The sequence below is a fragment of the Monocercomonoides exilis genome, assembly GCF_001643675.1.
Source record: "Monocercomonoides exilis strain PA203 chromosome Unknown scaffold22-1379369, whole genome shotgun sequence".
Taxonomy (NCBI): domain Eukaryota; phylum Preaxostyla; order Oxymonadida; family Polymastigidae; genus Monocercomonoides; species Monocercomonoides exilis.
The window spans coordinates 733,529-758,985 of record NW_027150567.1 but is presented as its reverse complement, the minus strand read 5'-3'; the positions used below and the strand labels follow the sequence as shown (position 1 = coordinate 758,985).

Genomic DNA, 25,457 nt, shown 5'->3' with positions numbered 1-25,457 from the left:
GAGGAGCTTGTTCCTTTTGAGAGAAATCGATAATGCTGAAAACTTCCTAAAAAGTTATGAGCAATGATTTGAAAAGCAATCATTTGCGAAGCGAAGCAAGTGCAAACATTCAGGAGAGCAAAAATTATTGAATCGAAGTGACTGAAAAGAACAATTAATAAATTTCATCAGCAAAAGTCTGTTTTTTCTTTTGAAAAGTCGACTTTGGATAACTTTTTTTTGCTATTTTATTTATTTTTCCATTTGAAAAAGAACATCGATCGATCGAATCAAATGAAGTGAAATTGCTGATGATGAAGAATGAATATTCTTTTTTCTGGCTTTGGAAGATGCTTCAAAGTTGCATGTGAGATTGAAATGCAGAAAAAGTCAATGGAATATCTGGCAGATGAAAATGAAGATGAAGATGAAGATGAAAATGAGAGCAGATGAATGAAAATGAAATGAGTTGACTGAAATGTGCTCGATTTGTGATATTCAACAATCGATGCTCAACGTCCAATAATTCATTCACAAATTTGAAGAAGTGGAGAGAAATCATAACCTTGTCCAGAAGAGAATGAAGAATGAAGAGGAAGACAAAGAATTTGACAATCTCTATTTTTTTTCTTCACCGATGTTTGCGATGGAGTTGAAGACAATCTCGAAGAAGAAATCGCCTTTCTTTCTCAATTGGCAGATTTTCAGAAAAAGAAATAAAAATGAAAAATGCTTTTTGTTCTATTTGATTGCAAATAGATATATTGTTGAATGCTTCGTTGATGTTGCTTTTCTTTTGTTTCGCGCTGATAACGAAACCTGAAACAATTTTGGCTGGCAAATGGCATTTCTGTTAAAAAGATGAATTCCCTTTCAATTGCAAGAGGAACCACTTCTTTGTGAAATAAAAAGGTCATTCGATTTTGCTTGTTTTGTATGTCTAATCTCCTCTTGTTTGATGAAAATATCAAGCCTTTGCTGACGATGACAGCCACTTTCCTTCTCAAAAATCTCTGAGGTGCATTTCTCCAACATTTGCTCCAAATGCAATCTGAGAATAAGTTATTTCCCTTTTGATATAATCCAACGAATTGAAAGCCTATTTGGTTCGTATTTTCAATTTCATCAATAGTTTTGAAAATTCCAAAACTTTCTTGTGCTTTCTCTCGTTGAATAATTTCAATAAAATGAAAACATGCCTTTTCCATCATTCTGTCTGAAATGCATTTCCTGTTCAACAAATTATTATTTGCCATATTTCTGTGTTTTCAAAAGGATAAAGAAAACTCGAAACATCAACAAGTTTGTGAGGAAAAATAAAAAAACAAACATCAAATCGTTTTTTATCAAAAATGGAAGTCCAACAGTTCCTGTGTCATCCATTTCGAAAAATAATAACTCTGAAAGTGTGTAAAATCCTTGCTGATATATCGTCATCCGGTCAATCGACGCAACTCATCCATGCAACTCAGAGTTCAGACAATCACTCATCAATCTCAGAAAATGGAACAGTGTTTCGATATTATTAATAATCAATATTCCAGATTTATGTTTTGGAGAACATTTGTAATTAAAGTCACAAATAGGTTGAATTTCAACGTATAAACTGTGTGTTATGTTTCGGATATATCATCATCTTTCAATGAATCAAAATTATTCATGGTTCAAAATAAACACATTTCTTTTGAAATATAATTTCAGAAAGAGAATGAATGGAAAATAATAAATTCAATAAAACAAAAATAAACAATTCGATAAACTTTTTTTTTCAGATTATTCCACAAGTACCCAAAATTTGTCCAATTCAAATCAAAGATCATTTGAATAATTTGAAAATGTTGATTCTGTGTCGAGAATATGGGATAAAGTATTTTGCTTCATGAATTTTGATCCATTCTATATTTTAGAAAAATTTTTCTCGATTTTAATATTTTTCAGTATTTTTTTTGCATTGTTTCGGTTGAAACATTATGATATGATTGCAAATAAAGTATGAAATCAATCTTTGTATTTTTCATAATTGCAAAAATTTTGTCCAATACCATGGGTGCTTAACCCGCACCCTGGTGCCAAACCCGCACCCTGCAAATTTCTTGAAAATCTAAAAGTCAATTTTTTCCTTTCAAAGAAGTTCATTGATGATGAAATTGCTTGAAACAGGTTTCAAAAAATACTATATTCTATTTTTTTAATCAAAAATTTTCAAAAAGATGAATTTTTTATTATTTTGCTCCTAAAAGAGCATTATCGATTTTTACTGAAAAAGAACAAAACAAGAGTTAAAAAAATATGTGCATGCTTGTTTATTAATGTGTTTTCAAATGTCTTCAAAATTTTTTATGATTTGAAATATTCTGCAATAAATATCACATTTTTCTTTGTTAGATCGTGCCCATAAATATGTGAAAAACAAATAGAAAGTTCTTCAGCTTCGTCGAAAGGGGTTTGTTGAAGTTATTTCTTATGCTTTTTAATCAAAAATCGCTCTTCTTATTAATGTTCATTGAAAATTTCATAGTTTTATTAGAATATGTCAAGTTTTATTTATATTATGTTATGTTGTCTTTTTTCGTTACATTGATGTAATAGTGCTTTTATAATTTTTTGATTTAATTACCAATATATTATATCTTCAATATTTTATTGATTATTTTAAACTGATTTTTTAATTTCACAAAATTATTTGCTCAAGATAAATTGATCGATTTTTGTTGATGAATCTATTATTTGCTGATTCTCATCGAACATATTAATGTTAAATGAATTAAAATTTTTTTACAAGTTTCGTTTTCTTGAATCAATTTTTTCAATTCAGTTAGAAAAGTTCTATTTTTTAGATTTGTTTTTTTTTATTAAACTGTTGTTTGAAATTATTTTCGTTCTTAACAATAAAAAAGTTGTTATTTATTTATTGTTTGACTTTACGAATAGTTTTTTTTCCAAGTTGCACTTTATATATATATTCTATCTCATACTTGAAAATGATGTGATTTCAATATTTTTAAGATTTGTTTTCATCATAAAAACAGCAAAAAACAATTCTAAAAGTTTTTTAAACAATTCATTCGGTAATATTATATATTGAAATTGAAAAAAAATATGCAATATCCATTTAACGCTTCATTGAAACAATCAACGTCAAAATTCTATTTTAACATGTTTTTTCATGATTTTTTCATGATCAATACACTTTGATATTGGGCACAATAATTATATTATTAGCCTTTTATTACCAATGAGCTATAAAAGTTCGATTTTTGTTGAAATAGTGAAATTTGAATCAAAAACAAAATTGAATAGAGTTTAAAAATACAAGCATAATGCACAAAAATGGAACATAAACTTTCGATGATATTGCAAATAATCAAGAAAACTGCAACTTTTCAATCATTTATAAGTTTTAGCAATTCCACAGAAACATATAAAATGAAAGAAATAGTTTCATTCTAATATAAAAAATCAAAGTTCTCAAAATCAACATGCAAATATTTGCTCTCTAAATATTATCAATGATCAACAGTTAAGATGTTATAAAGATTAAAATGCTGCTAACAGCAAACAATTAATATATCCGCAAAATATAACATTTTTAAATGTTACACAAAAGAAACATATTATAACAAATAGAATATATAACAAATAATACAAAACAATGAATTAAAATGCTTTAATCAAATAGAACTATTATCACAGTGATATTATCCTATTAACATTAAATATTTCGTGTTTAATAAATGCAATAACAGCTCATTAATAAATTCATGGAACTATGAAATTTTCAATGAACATTAATAAGAAGAGCGATTTTTGATTAAAAAGCATAAGAAATAACTTCAACAAACCCCTTTCGACGAAGCTGAAGAACTTTCTATTTGTTTTTCACATATTTATGGGCACGATCTAACAAAGAAAAATGTGATATTTATTGCAGAATATTTCAAATCATAAAAAATTTTGAAGACATTTGAAAACACATTAACAAACAAGCATGCACATATTTTTTTAACTCTTGTTTTGTTCTTTTTCAGTAAAAATCGATAATGCTCTTTTAGGAGCAAAATAATAAAAAATTCATCTTTTTGAAAATTTTTGATTAAAAAAATAGAATATAGTATTTTTTGAAACCTGTTTCAAGCAATTTCATCATCAATGAACTTCTTTGAAAGGAAAAAATTGACTTTTAGATTTTCAAGAAATTTGCAGGGTGCGGGTTTGGCACCAGGGTGCGGGTTAAGCACCCATGGTATGTAACTTTTTAAAATATGTTAATAAGGTCAACTTTTTATGAGACTTTTTTCTTTATTGGCACTTTTTTAATTTTCGATAACAAAAAGCTGAGAAGTGTGAAATGGCATTCAGCATTCAGATTACAGATTTTAACAAAATTAATTCTATTTCTAACCAGTTTGTTTTTTTATTTTTGCTTTTTACACATCGAGAAATTTCGTTTTTTTGCTTAATTAAATAGGACTTTTTCCAGCCAATCATGAAACTCAAAAGAAATTGGATACATGCTTTGAATTGCATAAACTATTATCTAACTGTTTTCAAATTCTTTTTTATTTTTGTTTTTATTTTTTATTTTTTATTTATTTTTTTTTTTGGCAATCATTTTTATCATATTATTTTTGCATTTCATTTTTTTAACAACATTCTAACATAAAACTGATTATTTCTTTGTAAATATAATGAAATGATAAAAATAAAAAATTTGAATTGAGAATAAAAATTTTTTAAGAAAGAAGTGTTGTTAAAATAAAACATTAATTTTTTCTATTTATCTATAACGGATAAATACAGTAAACTTGAAATGATAAATGATTAAGTTTTTGTGAGAAATACAAATTCTTCACAAATAGAATAAACTAATGTGAATTTTTGAAATACAGTGAAGCTCGGATATAATCACCTCGGTTGTAATCAAGACCGCGAATAATCACATTATTTCGTGCATTAACAAATTTCGCATTTTTTTATGTGTAATTTCATCGGTTATAATCAAGCCAAAATCGCGAATAATCACAAAATTTGAAAATTAATGGGTATTTTTCTGTGTATTTTGAAAATTTTGAAAAAATGAAAGTTGTTTTTTTCTGCTTTATAATTAACAATATAGTTCATTTTTTCATTTTAAATTAGAAAATCGATTCAAATGTGTGGATTTTAATAAATATTAAAAAATTTCTTTTTTATCTTCTGAATAAATTTAAAAAAACTTTTCAATGAAAAAAATGGCTCGGTTATAATCAAGTTCGGTTATAATTACAAAAAATCGTGCAAAATGAATTGTGATTATAACTGAGCTTCACTGTATTTCATTGTTGAAATGTTTTATTCTCAATTCAAATTTTTTATTTTTATCATTTCATTATATTTACAAAGAAATAATCAGTTTTATGTTAGAATGTTGTTAAAAAAATGAAATGCAAAAATAATATGATAAAAATGATTGCCAAAAAAAAAAATAAATAAAAAATAAAAAATAAAAACAAAAATAAAAAAGAATTTGAAAACAGTTAGATAATAGTTTATGCAATTCAAAGCATGTATCCAATTTCTTTTGAGTTTCATGATTGGCTGGAAAAAGTCCTATTTAATTAAGCAAAAAAACGAAATTTCTCGATGTGTAAAAAGCAAAAATAAAAAAACAAACTGGTTAGAAATAGAATTAATTTTGTTAAAATCTGTAATCTGAATGCTGAATGCCATTTCACACTTCTCAGCTTTTTGTTATCGAAAATTAAAAAAGTGCCAATAAAGAAAAAAGTCTCATAAAAAGTTGACCATATTTAATAGTTGAATGAAACAATACACCACATCCCTAATTTATCTTTTTTGTATTCTATATGTTAATATTTGGGTAATAATTTTTGAAATCATATATTTTTTCGGGGTGTAGATTTTTCAAAGAAAGAAATTTTTAATTCAAAAGAGAAAAAGTATGATAATTGTTTTAAGAAACAAATATTTTTACCGAATAAAAGATTATAATGTATTCAATAAGCCTTTTCACTTTTCAATTTTTTTTTATTTGTATTCTTGAAATATCTTTGTACCGAAATTATTGTATGAAACAATATGTTTTCAAAAATAATCACACAGATGTTGAACCGTTGTCAGCCATGCATTCACTTTCCATGGAATAAAAGCTACTAACAATTTGTCTTGAAACATCAGTCATTTTGCAACACTGATATGTCTTCATTTTATTGAAAAGTTCCATATAATTTTTTTCGAATATGATAAAAATTTCATATTTACATCAATTTTCTGTTCACACTCTTGTAACTTCACTTTAATGGAAATAATTTTATTATCAAGATTTTGTTTTCTTATCATAATAATTAGGTGAGTGGAAACAAAAATTTGATCGAAATATGAAATTTTGACTATGCGAGAAATTTTTTTTGGAAAGTTCCTTTTGTTAAAATTTCAAATAAAATAGAATTGTCATTAAACGATTAAATTTATGCTCTTGCTCACCAAATTTTGCTATTATGAAAACAATCTCTTGACAATGTTATTTTTTTCTATTTTTGTGAAATTTCTTGAATGTGAACAGAAATTAAATCTTAATGTGATATTTTAATTTTTTTTGTAAATAAAACAAAAGGTACTTTTCATAAAAATTCATCCTTTTATTTCAAGTTTGTCCAGAAACACTAAAAAATCATCATTATTTTCTCGATTAGGATCTTTGAATTTTTCAAAGGAGTTTATTCCAACAATGAGAACCATTTTCCGCATCTGAAACACCTGTTATTTCTGCAATTTTATCTAACATCTGTGGAGAAATTTTTCCTTCACTTAATTCATCTTCTGTTCACTGCAAGTGGACAAAACTGCATTATTTGATTCCATGTTGTTTCATTATTATAAAAATATATTTTGTAATTCGAAAAATATTTGATTAGCGATCTGTAAAATGAGACATTAACGTGATCAATTTCTATCCATCCTTAAATGGTATTCATTTTTTCCATCATTCAAAAACGATTTTTCTCAAAAACCAGGAGGTTTTTAATATTAATTTTTGTTTATGAGTGAATAACAGGTGGTAAAATTAGCTCTGGATTACGTGGTAACTTATGAAGTGGTATTCTATGTTTTTGACGGACGTGACAAATATTTCCACGTTACAAGAAAAAAAATAAAATTTAAAATATATATTTTTAAATCATAAAATAATTTTGATAAAAATGTTAATTTCAATTTTTATTAGAAATTATTTTCTAATTCTCACAAATCAAAATATCCATTACGCATTTTATGCTGACGTGATTGGCAGAATAGGAATTTTGACAAGTTACTTTCTTCACTGATGTGACTTGTGTTTCTTCATGTTTATTATTCGAAAAACACAAGAGAATTAAAAGAATAGCGAAACATGTTAGCCAAATCTCAAGAATGTTATTTTTTCATTTTTCTGAATCAAACAACCATAACATTTTGTTGAATTTCAGTTATTTTTCTATTTTGATAAAAGGAACAAAAAAATTGATAATTGAAGCCACAGAAAGCACATTCACCTCCCCCCAAGTAAATTGTGAAATACTGAATATGGAATAAATGTGAACAAAGTTTTTTAAGTTTATTTCTTTCATGATTTTTCTGTTAGACGTTTACCATTAGGTTGATTATTTAATAAGCAAAAAGAGAAGAACAAAATCATTCCGATATTTTGGAAGAAGTATATCATCAATATCAAAAGTTCAATTAATGTAGTTGACGTAAATTGAACTCGTAAAAGGATTCATACACATATGACTTATTTACAAATGCCATTGATGGTTTTTTTAACGGAAATATCCAAAAATCAAGCAGATTCACAAATTGAAGATTTTGAATAAGGAAAATGTTAAAGCAAAAATGCAATGAAATTGGACTGCTTGAGAAACATTGAAATCTTGAAAAAATGAGTGACATATAAAATTGTCATGTGTTTTTAATAGTTTAATTTCGTTTTTTATAACTTTTGTAAAAAGTTTCACTAATTTAATAGATCGTGGAGCAATGTGAAATGTCAAAATTTGAAATTTGGAATTTTTATTTGGTTAATTATTATCATATTTGAAGTTCAGATAAAACTATTCTATATCATATATATCCCTTGAAAAGGTATAATTCAAGTGTACTGGTACCAATTGATCCGACCCAGTATTATTTTCCAAGGGTTATTTTTGATTTGGTTTTTTCTATTGATTGCAGTTTTAGGGTTAGGGTTAGCACTCGAAAATACTTGCTAGGGTTTTATTTAGCTATAGGGTTTGCGCGGAGTGCTTCTTTTTAGGGTTTTGACCAAAATTTTTAGGTTTTTCTTAGCAAAATTTTTTTAGGGTTAGGGTTGGCAATAAAAGAAAAATTAAAAATAGAACCCCATTAGTGTGTAAAAAATCCGGGACATGTCATAAACCCGGAACTTCATTTTTTTTCGTTTTTTAATAATTGATTTTTTTCAAATATGACCGATATTTGTTCTGAAAACAAATGAGAAAAAATCAACTGTCATATATTTTCATTTTATTAAAATAAAACATTAAAAAAAATATTAAACATTAAAACAAAATATTTAACATTAAAAAATTTATTAAACATAAAAAAAAAAATTCAGTTTGAAAATGTTATTAAACATGAAAATTAAAAAAATATGGATGAACTCCGTCATCATAAGGGGCCATTGGGTCTGTTGACAAAAAAATTCTTCCGTTGAAATAAGGCAATTGAGGATCCATGATTTTTGAAGACACTTTCGCCCACTCAGGCTTTTTCTCTGGAAGTTTTGATAGAACAATATCAGGGTTGAAAGGCCAGATGCCTGCATCTCTGAATGAAGCTGTGATTGTAGAGGGACTGAATGCAGCATACAATGCAGTTCTCAGTTTTAAAACAAAGTTTCTCCTTGCACTACTCGCATTGGGTTCATGAGTTTCGTAATCAGTTATTCTTAGAGAATTTTTAAAATTGGCATTAACGTATAAATCCAAAGGTTGAACCAAATGAGAAGTATGTGAAGGAGGAAAGCATAGATCAACTCTGTTGTCCTTCGCACATTGTATGATATTCCTTGACAAATGAGCAGCAAGTGAATCCATGAATAGTAAACAATGCTCTTCTTCGCATTTGACGAATTTTCTTCTTTGGATCATAAACGGAACAATCGCTTTTTCGAAAAAGAACCGGAAGCTTTCTGCAGTCATTGAGGGAGTGTCATCAACCGTGAAACGTAATGAGTGTTCAGTAGCGTCAGAATATTCCTTTGGTAGTTTTTTTGCTCTGATTTTGAAAATAGCTGGATAACTTACTCCATCTGCTGAAACCAGGAAGAGCCCTGAGATGCCTGCTGGGAGCGATGGCTCTGGCGTCATGTACACATCATTTTTGTTTGAAGCAACAACAAGGCTTGGCTTGACTTCAGGAGTTGTAATAAACACTTCGTCCAAATTAAAAATTAATTCCGATTTGTACTGATGCTCATTATACAAATGTCTAACTTTTTCAAACCAAGGAAAAAGGCATTCCTTTGTTGAATGAGCAGCTCTCGCTGCTGGCAAATGAATAGGATGTACAAAGAATAGGTCCTCATTCGACTTGATAAAAGAATATGGCCAAGTGCGGCACACATGAATGCTCTGAGTTGGCTTGTGTTGATCTTCGGCTATTACTTCGATTGCCTAATAAATTCAAGTAAAGAGATATAAACACATAAAAAAAATAAAAAAGAAAGAAAGAAAAATCCAACTATGTCTTTCACTTGTCTTGCACACGGAAAGGCACCAAGTTGTATTTTATCTTTAATTTTTGAGAGGAACGTAGTTTTGTTTCGCTTATTCAGAATTGGAGGTCTTCCTATTCTGCAAATGTCCCTTCCTTCCTTCCTTGCCTTTGCAGCACGATAGAAGCTGCTTTTCGAAACGAATCCGTTCTTGAATAAATCTGTAGGCCTAAGCTTCTTCGATTCCATTGCATTCAACAATTCAAGCAACTTCTCCTCCCTGTCGACAGCTCTGATTACAATGTCATGGTTATCAAGCGTTATTGAATCATTCTCTCCTTCGACAGCCTTTTGGCTTGAAGCTTCTCCACAATCTTCCTTTTCTAAATATTCATCCATTTTTTCATCATCACAAAAACAAAGCAAAGGGGGAATATCAACGATGATTTGATTAAGGTTCTTTCATTCGTTTCCATAATAAAAATATCATAACTCTTTTTAAAGATAATTCCAATCGATTGTTTTTATTTTTCAACTTGAAGAAGTGTTCAGTTTATGCATAATCATGCAAAGTGAAATGTGACAGATTAATTTGATTTACTCATTTCAAAAAAACAACTTTTCGTTGGTGCATGAAACTGGGTTTGTGACCGATAGATTTGAGGGGTTCAGAAGCGGATTAGTCAGCTTGTTGACGAAAGAGCTGAGGAAAGTTAGCTGAGGAGGTGAAGGAGAAAGAGATAACGAAGGAGATAAAGAAGGAGTTGACTGGGTGGAGGAATCAGCAGAAGTGAGCGGAGGTGGAATTGGTGCAGAAAAAGATGAGAGCTCAGCAACTGCTGCTGATGATAATGAAATAGCATCTGTATTCTGTTGTATTGCACTCAATGAAGACACCGAATTCTGCTCCTTATGAGGTACTAGTGACGAAAGAGGCAAAGACGGTGAGTGTGTTCTCCTATCCGAACAGTCCACGCTGGCTGTCATTTGCTCTCTGAACATTGTCTGCTGCAGCTTCTGGTGAACCCATTCACCTACGTGGAAGCAGAGGGCAGCAAGCGGTCGACACAAACAGCGTCTGAAGAGGAATCTTCAGCATCCGCTTCAGCTGCACCCCCAAGTCATTCAGCTGCACATGGGGGAGAATAACTGCTGGTGACAACTTCCGCGAAACAGACCCGCTTTTGATTAAATCATCGGGCGGATGTGCACGCGTCTTCGCAGCCTAATCATCTGCTGATTCATCGTCTTCATCATCATCACCATAATCACTGCTCTTTCCATCGTCTCTTTTGTCTCCTCTCATCACTGCTGTTGCTTCAGATGTGCTGCTGCTGCCACTGCCAGATGTAATAGCCAGTCTCTCTTTAGCTCCACCAACCACCACTAACTGTGAAATTCGCTGGGAGATGAAGTCGGCTGCCTGCTGTGCGAGTTGACAGAAGGAAAGAGCAAGATTGACAGAAGGAGAGGTGAAAAGAGTACAGAGAAGAGACAGAACAAGAGGAGAGAATGTGGAGAAGGGAGAGAAAGGAAGAGTGGGAGCAGTAGAAAGAGTGATTGATAACTGAACGGAAGGATACTTTGCCAAGCATGTGAATTTGTGGAATTTGAGAGTGGAGAAATAGAAGCAGAAGAAGAGGATGATCTCAAAGGAGATGTTGAAGAAATGGACAAAGACGAGCGTGTGCTTGCAGGAACAGATAACCTTCCTTCATCCGACGATGCCTTGTCTCCCAACAATGTATCTCCATCCTCATCTTCATCTTTGTTGAAAGCTGCCTTTGAGATTGGTAGAGAAGCAGAAGAGCACGCCTTCGGAGCTGATCCATGTGCCACATTCATCCCACCCGCAGCTACACCTTCCAAAATCTCACTCAGCGTCTGCATGAAGCTCACAACAGCTGCCGCTGACATCCCTGCCGAAGCAACTCTTCCGTCAGTAGAAGCAGCACTTGCCATTCTGAACGCACATCTCCTTGCCATACTGAACACGTGGCCCCGTTGGTGCAAGGCTGTGATGTGCGCCTCCATCGACTGCCCACACCGCTCCAAAGATGCCTTAACAGTAACCTGTTGCCTGGGCTTGGCGAAGGAATTGAGCTGCTCAACAACAAACGGGCGCCCAAAGTCGACAAGAGGAGGATGAAGATGGAGGTGATAAATGGAATGATATGCGTTGAATGCAGAATTCTTAGCAAATGTGGAAGAGGAATAAGGTGAAAGCTGTGTGGTTGTTGGAAGTGGGCGGAGGGAGATACCAGAAGTGTAGTTTTTTTCACTCGAAAAAGAGGGAGGCTTTGTGGATGTACTCGGATGCATCACAAAAGTGGTTACTCTGACGAATGGGACTGACAATGTGGAGGAAGAGTGAAGAAGAGGTGGCGTATTGTCAGATGAAGTGTTTGTTAACTTCGCTGTGGAAGTTGAACGAGAAACTACACCTGAAGAAGAGGAGGAGGATGAGGTGGTGGAGGAGGATGATGAAGGAGAAGTTGGCATCACAGGAGCCAGCAACACAGAAGACGATGAAGCAGACTGTGGATAACCCAAAGCACTGCTTTACCCCGCCAGCCTCTTCTGTGCCAAAGAAGGCATCGCCTTGTGGAATGTGAGTGGAGACGGATCGAATTGACTGCATCGGCCAGCAGATTGAAATCTTCTGCCGGCCGCTGGCGATGCTACCTTCGTCCATCATCATCTGGATCAGAGACGATTGGGTTGCGCTGTCTGCCTCGCTGATCTTCCGAATGCGGTCCCTGCTGAGCATCCAGCCAGCACTGCCGAGCAGCTGAGAGGGCAGTTGGCAACTGTTTGTGGTATTCATGCCGTGCTGCTTGACTGTCTTGTCTGCTCTGCTCTCCTTCTGCTGCGATGCAAAGGAAAGAATTGGAGTTATCAGCAGCTCGATATCCTTGGTGAGTGGAGAGAGGAGAGGGAAGAGAGCTGACTGGCAGATGGTGGGGGAGGAGAGGAGGACAGACAGAGGCAGGGCAGTTGTGGCAGAGACAGCTGCATACGCACCTGTGTTTGGAGAGCTGTTGGAAATGCCACACAAGTTCTGAATCTGCTGTGAAGAAAATGTTGGAGCACGGATGGGCTTTGAAGCATGTGATGGTGATGTCTTGAAGGCTGATGAAGAAGAATACTTTGTTCTATCTGCACTGCAATGCCATTTTCTGCCAAAAGAGTGGCAAGTGTTGTGACCTTTTCAGATTGTTAATCGAACTGTTATATGCGTGCCTTGAACCCAGGACTTTGTGTCTCGTCGACCTCACTAAGTGTCTCGAAAACTGCCACTGTGACATCAATGCCTTCAATTCTGTCTAAAAATGTTGGAAAGATTGGCTGCAGCCCACTTTCCGAATAATAATCGTCCGATCTTCTGAGAGGAGATGCAGCAGCACGAACAGTGAAAGATTTATGCACAGAGAGGGAGCTGAGGAAGGCAGAGGGAGAGTTGTGTGAGTTTGACAATTCAGAAGGTGGAAAGGAAGAGAGGCTATCATAATAGCCGGGAGGTGGGGTGAGTGAAGAAGAGGGACAGATGGAAGAAGAAGAGGAAGAGGCGGAAGAAGAGAATGAATGAGGAGCAAGAAGAATGGGAGATGGAGAAGGAGGCAGGGATTGGGGAGTGGGCATTATGGAGGAGATTGTTTGTGGTGGAGAAGAGGGGGAAGGAGAAGATGGCAGGTTGGTGGGTGATGAGGGAGAAGTTTGTGAGGGCGAGGGAGGCATGGGCAGAGAGGAAGAGGGGGCAGTGGTGGTGGTGGCTGTTGGTGAGGGAAGGTGGGTGGATGGTGCAAGTGGAGGAGCAGATGGTGGCAGCAGAGTGGTGTTGGGCAGTGAGGAGTGGACAGCCACTGAGAGGGATGAGGTTGAGATGGGTCATGCACAAGAAGGTGTTGATGATAAAAAGACTTGTTTTCACATACGCGAAATAAATGCATATTGGATTTTCAACTTCCACGCGAGCACATTTTCGTATAGACTTTTGATCGCTTATAACTGGAAAGAATTCGTAACGTTTTAATCAATAAAAACATTTATAGTTGCGATTATTTCATAAACAATTAGAATATTTAATTCCAAACTAAATAATGATATGATAACAATTTATACTTAACAAACTTGTTGATTTTAATTAAAACACATTTGTACATTCTTCTACATGAATTGTGGTGAATAATTACATCTGTTGTTTTTGCATTAGTTTGGATTCATCGATTTATTGAATGAAAAATATGAAAAAGAAATCATCAAAGAATAAGAAGTTAGAAAATAAAAATATTGAAAGAATATAACTAACATTCAACCGAACTGTTGAGATTTGAGTTGTTTCACTCAAATTTGTTTTTATAAGTATTAAAACTCACAAAGAACATTTTTCTTTAAACTGAAAATGGGATTTATTTTCACTTGATCTTTAATAATAATTAAAAAGGGAATTATTCCCGGGTATTTGACACGCTAATAGAACTAAAACTATTTTATTTAGTCATTTGGTGTTAGATAAATCCAATACCATTTAAACGAACATAAAACAAATATAATAAATAAAAAACGGTTTTTACAAAGTCAAAACTATTAAATTAAATCATGGGTGCATTTTTGATCATTTGATAAATATAAACAAAGGGTTGCATTGTTTTTGACGTTTTGAAAAGAGTGAATTGATGTCTCAAAACACTTTTATGGATGTTCTGAAATGTGTAGAAAAAAGGAATGTCATTCCGACACATATTCATGTAACAAAAGAAGAAAAAAACACAACAATTATCGAAATAGCTTGTTCGAAATTTTTGGATAAGTCAACTGGATTTTTCAGATTGACTGGATTTAGTCGTTCAGAATTTGATCTTCTTTCTCAGCTTCTTTCTGATAATGCTTTTCCTCATCGTGGAAAGGTCAAAGCAATTGACTCTTTGGAGGAGCAACTTTTCTTACTAATAAATTTTCTTCATCATGGCTCGCTCACAATGACATTGTTGCTGGCGAAATCCAAATATGAAACACAAAGTGCGGTTGTTCGTTTGCTGCACTCAACAGCAACATCTATCAAACATCAACTGACAGAACTTTTTCTGTCTTTTCGTCCTGATCGTTTGGAGGAGTTGAAAGATGTGGGAATTGTTGTTGATTGCACTGTCATACCAACAAACAGACCGGGAGGAAAGCTGGAATATGGAAAAAAATACTATTCAGGAAAGCATCATATTTACTGTGTCAAAGCGGAGGTTGGAGTGAACCCCAAGGTGGGGACAGCAAGCACGATCAGCTCCATCTACACTGGTTCGACACATGATTTCACTATCTTCAAAGAGCACTACCCGACATTCGAGCATAGGCTGGGAGGAGCAAAGATTTTAGCTGACTCTGCTTACATTGGAGCAAAACCAGAGCTTGAAGCTATCATCACAAAGCCCGTGGGAACACCAGAATTGGCTACACATCGCGTTATCGTGGAAAGATTTTTCGGAAGACTCAAAACACTCTTCACCGTCTTCAGAAAACCTTGGTTATTTGATGTTGTGAAGGTTGCAGACTATTTTTGCGTAGCATGCTGCCTCACTAACTTCCATATATTACAAAATCCACTCACAAAGAAAGATGCAGAAGCAAATACATTGTTTTTGGAGGAGCTTTATGCTAGTCACATGAGAAAAATAGAAGCCAGAAAGATAACAAACGAGAGATACTTATCAAAAATGAAAAATAGACTGAATCCTACAGAATCACCTACACCCACAATTACTTCATTATTAGCAGATTTAGGAGGCTTATTTTCCATTTTAATACCATTATTGTTTATTTTTAGTGACTTTTTTTCTTCTTCATTTTACCATATTTTTATTTTTAATATGATTTAGATAGTGATCACAGAACATTATTAGCTGAAAAAGCAAAGCAGCGAAGAGAGAAAGAAATTGAGACAATTCAAGATCAAAGGAATAATAAAAGAATTGAAGCGCTTGAGCGAGAAAGATGCATTTCCGATGAACAAAGTCTGATATCTGACAATTCTCAGGCTTGGTTTCTTCCGAATCAATGGAAGTCAACCAATTTATTTACTCAAACATCTTCTCAACCTTTTCCTGCGTTTTCTTCCCCATCTTCATCATCTTCATCTTCCTTTTCATCTTCTTCCAGAGTTTCTTCATTTTCCTGTTTTGATCAATTATCTTCATCAATTCCTCTTTCTCAAAATGAAAGTTTAAATGCTTCAGACTCTTTATATTTTCTTAATTCTCAAACCGCTTCCTCATCTTCAACTTCATGCAGAACATCTTCAAATAAATCAGAAAAAGCAGGATCATCAAAAAAGAACACAAATTCAAGTCCCTTACAATCACTGCTAAGCCAAAAGTAATTATCTTATGATATTTTTAACAAATTTTTCTGTTATATCAATTCACTTTTCAAAAATATTAAACAGTAGCTTTTTTATATAACAAATATTTTATTTTTTAAATTGTTGAAAGATTTTCAAAAAAATATTCAAAAAAAATGCTAATCATCTATTTTTTCAATGTTGAGTCAAGGAAATTAAAAATTATAAAAAAAAAAAGTGAAAAGGAAATCGGGATGCGAAATAAACTATCGCTTCATCTTTGTGATGAAACTCCTGACTGTCCTAATCTCGCTTGCAATGCAGATCGCTTCAAGATATGGCTTGAAACACATTTTATACAAAAATTTTAGGATCATAATAAAATTGTTTGATCGAAAAAAAAACCATGCACAATCAAAAAAACAATTAATAACAAAACACACACCGTTACGTTTTTCAGTCAATTTGTTCTAAACATTAAGTTTCATGAAACATGTTAAAAAATCGGATCAAAATGTTTCCATAATAAAAATCGAAAAACAGTGATCAAAAATAAATATAAAACCGAATTGACAGAGTCAAAACCGTTTAAATAAACAAAAAACGAATTGACTAAATCAATTCGAATTGACCCACTCAATTCGTTTAAGTTCTAATGTGGGTGCGATAATGGTCTAGTGGTTGGTTGATGTCCGACCATTGAACTAGGGTCTGGGTTCAATTCCCACTAGACCCTATTTATTTTTTGCTAATTTTATATTGAATTTTTGGTACCAGCTCTCTTGAATCTTACCAGAATTTTTATCGTTTCAATAAATATATACGTATTAATTAATTAATTAATTAATTAATTTATTTATTTATTTTATTTTATTTTTTTTTTTTAATTATAAATTTTTTTTAGAACCTTGAATCCTCAATAATTTTTTTAAGAATATTTCTTTATTAATTTTCATCCTCCTCCCCTCTAACCTTCATTTTCCTTTCGATTTAATGCACAACTTATTATTTATTATGTTTCACAAAAATTGCTCAAATGCCAAAATAAATGAAAATATAATACAAAACCAAAAAATAGACAAAAATATAGGGTATGACTAAATTCTATTGTGAATTCTTCTACAATGTATTGTAGAAGGTGTGTCCAACTCCCATCTTCTTTTTGCAGCAGGCGCAAGCCCATTCTCCTGCCTCTGCAATGGAGCGTTGGTTACTGATAACTGCACCTAAAAGTTTGCTTTGCGCAGTGGCAGAGTGTTTCTTTGATGGATGGAAATAGCATGAAATAATTCGTTCACCGTCAGTATATGAAATCCAAGTTCCGCCATCAACAGACTGCTTCTGATAGTTTGTTCCTCCGTATATAAAGTTAAATGCCGATTTAAATAATTCATTGACATCGACATTTACGTTCAGCTTTATTGCAACACTTGTTTCCATCACAATAAATACTATGATATTTTAATAATGGGTGTTATCAAAACACCCATAAGAATATTTTTTGATCTTTTTTATGTGCGATTTCATTTTAGCCATAACATTCAAATAAAAGAAAAGGGTTGAAAAAGTTATTTGGATGTGTCGGCATGTTGAAGCTTTGTTTTCAGATTTTTTTATTACTCAGATTTATTGTTTATTTTTTAAAAATGAACAATTTTCTGAGAACATTTTGATTTTTGATACTTTAAATTTTCTAATTTTTTAAATATTTTCAAATTATGAAAAAATAAATAGACGTGTTCATTTATCGATGTATAAATAATTTTCTGTTTATTTTCTGAGACTATTTTCAAAATTTATCTAATTAAACCTGATGTTACTGAATTTTTTGTTTTTGTTAAAGATAGTGAAGGGTAAGTGTTTCCGTTTTCTTTTTGTATTTGAATGTTTTTTGTGCTGCTGTTCCTTCATTGCATCATTTTTTTTTTTTTTTTTTTTTTTTGTTGTTGTTGTTGTCGTTCGAAAATTCTATATATTTCGACATTTTTTGAATAAAATAAAAATATCCAAAAATTATATTTTTCTGTTGATTGAGTTCTGAATTGATGAAATAATTGTTAAAAGAAAGTTTGAAATTAATTTTGAAACCAATCAAATTAGAAAATAACCCACAAAACAATCTGGTGGTAGAAAAAGAAATGAAGATGGAAATAAGACAAATTTTTAAAACAAAAACTTTCCTTTATAAAATAAAAGTGTAAATTTTCTGAAAACATGTGATGATATCTTCGCATCCAATTTCTTCCATCTTTTGTAACACCTCTCTCTTCGTCTCCACCCAACCAACTTCGTTGTATCCTTTATCATCATTCTCTCTCAGCCTTCTGGAAAGAACACGATAAGACATCATGCAATCATATGTCATCATATCATCCGATGTGTTTTGCTGTATTTCATCTTGAACCAGATCAACAACCCCACACTTCATCATAGCATCTATTCTGAAAATCTTCCAAGTTGAAATGAGCTCAAAAGCGCTGGTGAGCGATTTATATATATCTCTCTCGCTTTCTCTCATTGCTTTTGCCAGCTTGGCAAGATAACTGATCAGTTCAGCATATTCCTCTTTCCAAGACCTGAGATGCAGATAAAATGCCTCCACAGTTTTTATCCACTTCATCATTATTGTCTCCGCTTCATTCATTCTTCGAATTTCTTCTCTTTTTTCTTCTCTTTTCAGATTCACGCATTTCGTCAGTTCTCCAAGTTCTCTTGCAGCTTCTCTAAATAAGTGCAGCTCGTTCATAATAACGTCATCCAAACTTCTATTTATGCGTGATTGATTAACCAATAAATCCCAAGCAGATTGATATGCAAGTCGTGTCAGATTGCGATGCTCCTGATGATATTTGATGATTTCTTTGATTTCATTCAAATACAGTTCTCTTTCAATTTTCTAATATAAAAAGGAGAAAGAAATTCAAAAACTTTTACAATGATGCATGAAGTTCTTATACATAATGGTCGTATATGCAACTCAAAGACAGCAAAGCCATCTCCACTTCTTTTTAATTGTCTTTATCCTCTTTTTTGTTCAATGCGACCTTTCAAAGGCAAGGCACACAAATTGTCAGAAATTCTTTTGGTGGGTCACCCATTTGATATCTTGTGAAAAGAAAACATTCACAAAGATCCGCCAGATACTTCCCATTCTTCATTTCTTTTTTATTCTCTTCTTCCAAAATCATTCTCTTTATCCTTTCGCACAGCAAAGAATCGTTGTAGCCTTTTCGAGATAAGTTTCTCAGATTCATCAAACGTCCTACCCCCTATTGCAGCAGCACAGTGCTTTCCTCTCCAAATTTCTTTTCATTAATCATTTTATCGATTCTGTTGCATGCCTCTTTTGTGAAAACTGAATAAAATTCGAACGAATTCGTTTCCTCTACCAATCCTATCATCTTCTCGATTTTCTGCGTTTGCTCATTTTCCCAACAATGCTCCAACTCCATCACTATTTCTTCAGAAAGCATCAAAAACAATATTTATAACTTCTCAAATCGGAAAACAAACAAGAATTCATACTCGAAAACTGTTCGGTCACTTGAATTTCTTTAATCATACCAACACATTTATCATCTGGTAGCATCTCCATTTCGTTTTTATGCATAAATGTTTTATCGAATTACGAAGGAAAATTTTTCAGCCAACAGAAAAATCGATAAATATGAACTTCTATAACAATCTTTCAAAATGACAGTTTGAAAGTTGCAATACCTATTAATATTCTGAAAATATCGATATGAAAAAGATACCACAACGATTCAATGATTATGTTGTTAAATGATAAAGTGTAATTTCTTGAATTTTTCTTTTAATCAGACCAATTTATGGTTTTTTGTCAAAAGAATAATTACTGCGGAAATAAAGGAGGCTATTGCCTCTGAAAAGTTCACCTGATTGCAGTCATAATGCAGTTAAACACAAAATGAAAGAATTTTTTTTTTATTTCTTTGCCTTTTTTCAAAATTGTTTGAAAGGTTGGAAGATTCTGATGAAGAAAATAAAAAGAGAAAAGAAGAGAAAAGTAACAAAAACTTTCTTGTTGATCTTTGTGATTGCGATGTTTCACTATATTCAAAATTCCAATCGTTATTGCTTTCGATATGTGGCCTTCCCTTCTGAAAGCTGCATTAAGCAAAGAGGAAAACGAGGATACTCAAAATGAAGTAAAAATGGCTTTTCTACCTTTTGTCGCATCAATATTGTTTGGATTTGAACATTTCTATTTCACAAATGATTTTATTTTTTTATTTTTCATTGTTTGTTAGATAAAGTGGAATGGGAACTAACCTGGAGAACCAAAGATATAATCCGATATCATCATGAGAATTACAACCTTCATAAGCTTGTATGTCAGTATGCTTTGCCGTTTTTGATCTTCATGCTACCAAAAATAAAAATACTATTCAGGTTGTTTTCAAAAATATTCTTCATTTGTCGAAGGAGGCAAAAAGAGAACAAGAAATGTTAACCAGAAGTGTTGCTTGGAAGAGAGGAAAATGAGAGGAGATAGATAAAGAAAAGAATGAAGCGAATTTTTCAATGAGATAGAACCAAACACTTATTTTTTTCTTCGGCTTTAGCCAAAAGAGGAACGAAGAGAATTGTGACATTTTCAGCAGCATTGTTCGAGTGCTTCGAGTGTCAAATGATGATAAAAAAGATTTTCATTTCTCTTGCACACGACCTTTAAAAATAGCATCAGGAAATAGAGCTGTGAATGTTGAAGACTTGTTGAAAAGCGGAGCTGTTGATCTCTATTTGGAGGAAATGAATCAATCAGCTATGGAAGAAGAAATAATAGAAAAGCATTTGCATTTCTTTTTGAATATTTCTGAAAGACTGAATAAAAAGGAAGATGGAGAAACTACCGAAACAAAACGAAAAGAGTTAAAAAGAAAGATATTTGAAAAGAATGAAGAAAAATAATACGATTATGTAATTGTTTGTTTTCATGAAACCTTTGATTTTCTCAACGAAGAATATCATGATCATTTATCGTTGGATATTTCTGATTATTCTGTAAGTGTTTGAGTAAATGAGATATTATTTATTCTGTTTCTCAAAAATTATCTTTTTCTATTTTCATCATTTCATTTTTCATCAAGAAATTGATTAATTTTGTATTAACAGAATTTTCATATCTTCGATTCGAGACAGAACAAAAATAAAAAGGAAAAGAACAACAATGAAATTGAATAATAAATGATAATCATTATTGGATCTGTCAAATCTCAACATTCAATTTCAATCAGAATTTTCAAACATTTAAGAAGAGGAAAAAAGGAAGAGGAAGAGAAAGAAGATGATGAATTTGATGCTTTTGAACCATTAGGATAGATGAAACGAGAAATAAACTTGTTCACTCTTGAGAAAAAGACAAGATTCTTATTGAAATTGGAAAATGACAACAGAGAAATAAAATCCTTTTTATGTTCTTGTTTTTTGGAATTGGAGGTTTTAATGAGTGAAGAAGAAGAAGAAGAAGATAGCGAATTCAATGAAGGATTTTCAATTGAATATTGTTCGATAATATTTTTTTCATTCGATTTTTCATCATCTTTTCCTTCTCCACCTTCTTTTTCTTCCTCTTCTTTTCTAAATCTCTTTCAGGAGAAAGGATAAGATCTTCTTTGAACGCAAAAATCTGGAAATGGCACCCAACAAAAAGAAAATAATTCCTTTTGATGTTTCAGCCAAGCCAAACTTGTGAATCTGTATCTTTTTGGTTGGATCTTGCTTTCTTTGTTTTTCTTTGTGGAGCAATATCGTTTGGCAATTGAAGCATTGGGTCTTGACACTCTGCTAGTCGACAAGGATGTTTCGATATTGAAGTTCATTTGTCAATTCACATGAACTTTCAGAATTTCATTTCTTTTAATCTTTCATAACCCAATGATCCTTGAAAAATGAGCTCAAAATGCAGCCATTCACAAAATCTGTCAATTATTCTTGCATAACATTTCTTTGCTTTCAGTTTCATTCATCTTTACAGAAAAATGAAAGATATCTTCCATTCACACATTTAATCTGCCAGATTTCTTATCTCACATTTCAAGTTTGAATTATCAATTGATAACGTTCGGGTGAACAAAAAAAGCTATTCAAAATGCAAATGATAAATTCTAAAAACTTTCTTATATAATTTATTGTTGGTTTTATCAAAAAGATTTAAAGAATAATTTTTTTTGACATCACATAGCTTGACTTTGTGGACTCTTTGCACTTAATTTTTCGCTTCTTTTCAAATAGCAAAAGAAAAATAGTTTGTACTGAGATCTTTGTAATTTTGCAAGATAATCAACGATGTTTGCATATATCTTTAATTTTGTTTCAAATAAAGCACAGCCCCTTATTTTGATTATTTTTTTCAACAAGCAGAATGAGTGTACGCGATAATGAAAAGTCTGAAGAAAGAGTGCAGATGATGAACAAAGCCGAGAAGTTTTCGAGTTTGCTCTTTTATTTGAATTGAACAATTCTGAACAAAAATTTTGTTTTTTTGAATCCCTTTTGCAGAATTGTATTCTGAGCTGGAATATTGCACCAGCGCTGAACAGAAACAGAAAATCGAAGTGATGAATGCACTGACAGATGAAATGAGTAAAAGAGAATTCAGATCTGTTTTCACAGAAGAAATATTCAACAAAATAAAAAAAATGATTGAAGAAAAGAAATTTCCTACAGAGAATGTTGTTTTGCTGCTGAAGCATGTTGGATATTGCAATGTGCTGAATGAGTTTATGATTGATGGATTTGATTATTCTTCATTGAGTGAAAGATTTGAAAAGATGATTGTTGAGGAAAATCTAAAGAAAAAAGAGGAGAAGAACGAAACACTGATAAGAGATCTTTGCGAATGCTGTCTTTTGCTTAAGGATGGATTTTCATCGGAATTAATATCAATTTTCAAATCTTGCTATCCAAAAGCGGCTTTGAGGAAAGAGGAAAGCGAAGAAGAACAGAAAGAAGTTGAAATGGCTTTATTGGCTTTTTGTTGCATTGATGGATATTGTGTATGTTCACTTCTTTTACATTTTTTGTTATGTTAGTATTTTTTCCCTTTATTTTAAAATAGGGGATTGATAAAAAACTGTATTTGAAGGAAATCAGAGAAATAATCCAATATCATCAGGAGCATAACAATATGACACAGCTTTCCTATCAATTAATTTGGTACCATTTGATAAGAGGATTGGTCTGCCATGATTTTGATGGAAAGATTCTAAATGAGTTGCATTTCGCTGGAGAAGCAAAAAGAGAAATCGAAGAACTGAAAAGAAATGTGGATTGGAAGAGAAAAGAAGATGAAAGAGAAAAAAAAACAGAAGAAGAGCTTCTATTAGAGAGATGGCTGGATATGCTGTGTGAATTTCTGGACTTGTGTGAATCGAGAATCGAAGGATTTGTTGGTGTTCTTGAAAGCATTTTTCAGATATTTCGAGCGGCAAAGGTGAATAACAGAGATATTAGCGAATTGTGCATATATCTATTCAAAGCAGTTGCAGAAAACAGAGCCGTGAAGATTGATGACTTGCTGAAGAGTGGAGTGGCTGACGAGTTTATGGAGAAACTTCAACAATCAACACTCGATAATAAAATAACATCTGATAGATTTCAATTTTTTGAATCTCTTTCAACAAGATTAAAAGAAGAAAAGAAAGATAAAATGGAAGAAGTTGAAAGAAAGGCAGCCAAAAGGAAAGCATTTGAAAAGATGGAAGAAGAAGGATACGAAGATATCATCATTAGCTTTCATGGAATGTTTGATTTTCTTTATAGGAAATGTAATAGTTATTTATCGTCTAACATTTTTAATTATTTTGTGTTTATTTGAAAAAATGAATTGAATTTTAATATCTTAAGAATTTTTTCTTTCTTTCTTTTTTTTATTCATTTCACAAGAGCGAAAACAAACGCTCGTTTGGATGATATTTTTAAGACATTTTGTTTTTCATTCCACTTCATTTCATCAAAATGAAGAAACAAAAAATATGAAAAAGATAAAATTTCAATTTTCTTCCAAAAATAATCTTCTTCAAATAACTTGTTAACACAAAAGTTGCTTGAAAAAAAACTCTTGAAAAAGTTTGTTTATCTTCTGCAGCAACCTCATCAATATCTTTTGAGAAGTTTTGTGTTCCACCAGCTTCTTCTCTTGTTTTTCCAAGCTTCACTTGATCTCATTGAACGAAGATGAATCAAAATCCATTTCACAATCAGAGTATTTGAAATTTGAATGTGAAAAGAAAAGAAAATCAGACTTTCTTTTGTCAACTGGCTGGCCAATTGCTGCTTCAATTCCACAAATGTCCATCTTTCCCAAATTCCCCACCTTCTCTTTCCCTTCCCACATGCCTCACCAAACAGTCATTCAGAATATAATATCCGCTCTCAATTCCAAATGAGCAAGAGAAAAGAAGACTTCGCAAAAAGAGAAGACAAAGAAATAACATTCTCTTGAGAGGTTGTTATTTTCCGTCCAAGTGTTTTCATTTGTTTTTTTTTTCCTTCATTCTTTGACAGCCAAGTTTCCTCGGACAACATGATTTTTTTGATGCATTTCGAAAGAATGAGGTCGCTCCATCAAAATGCTAAAGAAGAAGATGAAATTCTAATTGAAATTCAAAGGCATTCTTTGATGATCACAAACATGATGATGAAACTGAGAAAAAAGGAGAAAGAAGAAAAGTGAAGATAAATTGCCTGTGTTGTTTCTCATGTTTGTTGAAGAGCTTTTTGTGAAGGATTTGAAATATGTGTTATTTCTTTAATGACTACAAAAAATGAATTGTAATGACTGTTTTCATTGTGACGAAGATGAGGAAGATGAGGAAGATGAAGATCTGAAATTGTGAATGTTTTAGGGATGTTGCACCCAAAATGAGGTTGTGAATGGTTTTTCAAAACTTCATGAGATTTGATGGAATTCAATAAAAAGTGCAATGTCATAAACAAACAGACAGAAAGAAGAAAAAGAAGATGGATTAATTGTGAAATGTTGATAGTTGCTTTGTGAGAGAAAGGTTGAATGAAATGAAGAAGTTGAAGCAGATGATGATTATGAGAAGGCCGACTGAAATAAATGAAGAATCCACAATTTGTGTTGGATATGCTTTTTTCTCAGCCAAAGATGCTGCTTCGGATTGAAACATTTTCTCTCATGTAATTCTCCCTTCTCTTCTCTTCTCTTTGTTTGTTCATTTACTGTTATCTGCCTCTTCTGTGATTCTATTGACATTTCGTTCCATTCCATTCTTCTTCTGCTGCTTTTCTGTGACTTCAACAAAAGGAATGGAACCGAAATGAGCCTTCGCTTTACAGATGCACAAAAAAATCTTCAATAGTTATTACTGTATTGTCATCTCTAAACATATAATTAAGACCTAACTTCAAAAATTTGACAACGCAGTCTTCGTATCCATCTTCTTC

The 25,457-nt window shown here is 32.2% G+C and overlaps 8 protein-coding genes across 8 annotated transcripts; 3 read left to right on the top strand and 5 right to left on the bottom strand.

Moving 5' to 3' along the window:
• Positions 1 to 3: 3 nt before the first annotated feature.
• On the bottom strand, positions 4 to 1,576 carry MONOS_18624 (uncharacterized protein). The gene is made up of 2 exons (XM_067871660.1): positions 1,310 to 1,576; positions 4 to 1,239 (listed from the first exon to the last, which is right to left on the bottom strand). The coding sequence occupies exons 1-2, from the start codon at positions 1,414 to 1,416 to the stop codon at positions 684 to 686; spliced, it is 663 nt and encodes a 220-aa protein (XP_067727523.1). The 5' UTR covers positions 1,417 to 1,576; the 3' UTR covers positions 4 to 683.
• A 7,027-nt stretch (positions 1,577 to 8,603) lies between these two features.
• Positions 8,604 to 10,090, bottom strand: MONOS_14243 (uncharacterized protein; the record flags this gene model as incomplete). The annotated part of the gene is made up of 2 exons (XM_067867028.1): positions 8,604 to 9,650; positions 9,719 to 10,090. 2 exons carry the CDS (start codon positions 10,088 to 10,090, stop codon positions 8,604 to 8,606), a joined length of 1,419 nt encoding a protein of 472 aa, XP_067727522.1.
• Positions 10,091 to 10,916: 826 nt separating this feature from the next.
• MONOS_14242 (uncharacterized protein) lies at positions 10,917 to 12,999 on the bottom strand (the record flags this gene model as incomplete). The annotated part of the gene is made up of 4 exons (XM_067867027.1): positions 10,917 to 11,077; positions 11,275 to 11,884; positions 12,231 to 12,870; positions 12,986 to 12,999. 4 exons carry the CDS (start codon positions 12,997 to 12,999, stop codon positions 10,917 to 10,919), a joined length of 1,425 nt encoding a protein of 474 aa, XP_067727521.1.
• A 293-nt stretch (positions 13,000 to 13,292) lies between these two features.
• Positions 13,293 to 13,724, top strand: MONOS_14241 (uncharacterized protein; the record flags this gene model as incomplete). The annotated part of the gene is made up of 1 exon (XM_067867026.1): positions 13,293 to 13,724. The coding sequence occupies one exon, from the start codon at positions 13,293 to 13,295 to the stop codon at positions 13,722 to 13,724; it is 432 nt and encodes a 143-aa protein (XP_067727520.1).
• Positions 13,725 to 14,670: 946 nt separating this feature from the next.
• MONOS_14240 (putative DDE superfamily endonuclease) lies at positions 14,671 to 15,585 on the top strand (the record flags this gene model as incomplete). The annotated part of the gene is made up of 2 exons (XM_067867025.1): positions 14,671 to 15,228; positions 15,562 to 15,585. The coding sequence occupies 2 exons, from the start codon at positions 14,671 to 14,673 to the stop codon at positions 15,583 to 15,585; spliced, it is 582 nt and encodes a 193-aa protein (XP_067727519.1).
• A 1,426-nt stretch (positions 15,586 to 17,011) lies between these two features.
• On the bottom strand, positions 17,012 to 17,482 carry MONOS_18623 (uncharacterized protein). The gene has a single exon (XM_067871659.1). The coding sequence runs from the start codon at positions 17,460 to 17,462 to the stop codon at positions 17,142 to 17,144; it is 321 nt and encodes a 106-aa protein (XP_067727518.1). The 5' UTR covers positions 17,463 to 17,482; the 3' UTR covers positions 17,012 to 17,141.
• Positions 17,483 to 18,025: 543 nt separating this feature from the next.
• MONOS_14239 (uncharacterized protein) lies at positions 18,026 to 18,771 on the bottom strand. The gene has a single exon (XM_067867023.1). The coding sequence runs from the start codon at positions 18,766 to 18,768 to the stop codon at positions 18,205 to 18,207; it is 564 nt and encodes a 187-aa protein (XP_067727517.1). The 5' UTR covers positions 18,769 to 18,771; the 3' UTR covers positions 18,026 to 18,204.
• A 3,636-nt stretch (positions 18,772 to 22,407) lies between these two features.
• On the top strand, positions 22,408 to 23,966 carry MONOS_14238 (uncharacterized protein; the record flags this gene model as incomplete). Its single annotated transcript, XM_067867022.1, has 3 exons — positions 22,408 to 22,477; positions 22,545 to 23,041; positions 23,104 to 23,966. 3 exons carry the CDS (start codon positions 22,408 to 22,410, stop codon positions 23,860 to 23,862), a joined length of 1,326 nt encoding a protein of 441 aa, XP_067727516.1. The 3' UTR covers positions 23,863 to 23,966.
• Positions 23,967 to 25,457: the final 1,491 nt, after the last annotated feature.

What these genes read in the sequence shown, in the direction of transcription:
- MONOS_18623 (XM_067871659.1), bottom strand. Translation starts at nt 17,462, where the DNA reads ATGGAAACAAGTGTTGCAATAAAGCTGAACGTAAATGTCGATGTCAAT.
- MONOS_18624 (XM_067871660.1), bottom strand. Translation starts at nt 1,416, where the DNA reads ATGACGATATATCAGCAAGGATTTTACACACTTTCAGAGTTATTATTT. An exon ending in TTGATAAAAAACGATTTGAT is followed by an intron (nt 1,240 to 1,309) that starts GTTTGTTTTTTT and finishes TTGAAAACACAG; the next exon opens with AAATATGGCAAATAATAATT.
- MONOS_14239 (XM_067867023.1), bottom strand. Translation starts at nt 18,768, where the DNA reads ATGAACGAGCTGCACTTATTTAGAGAAGCTGCAAGAGAACTTGGAGAA.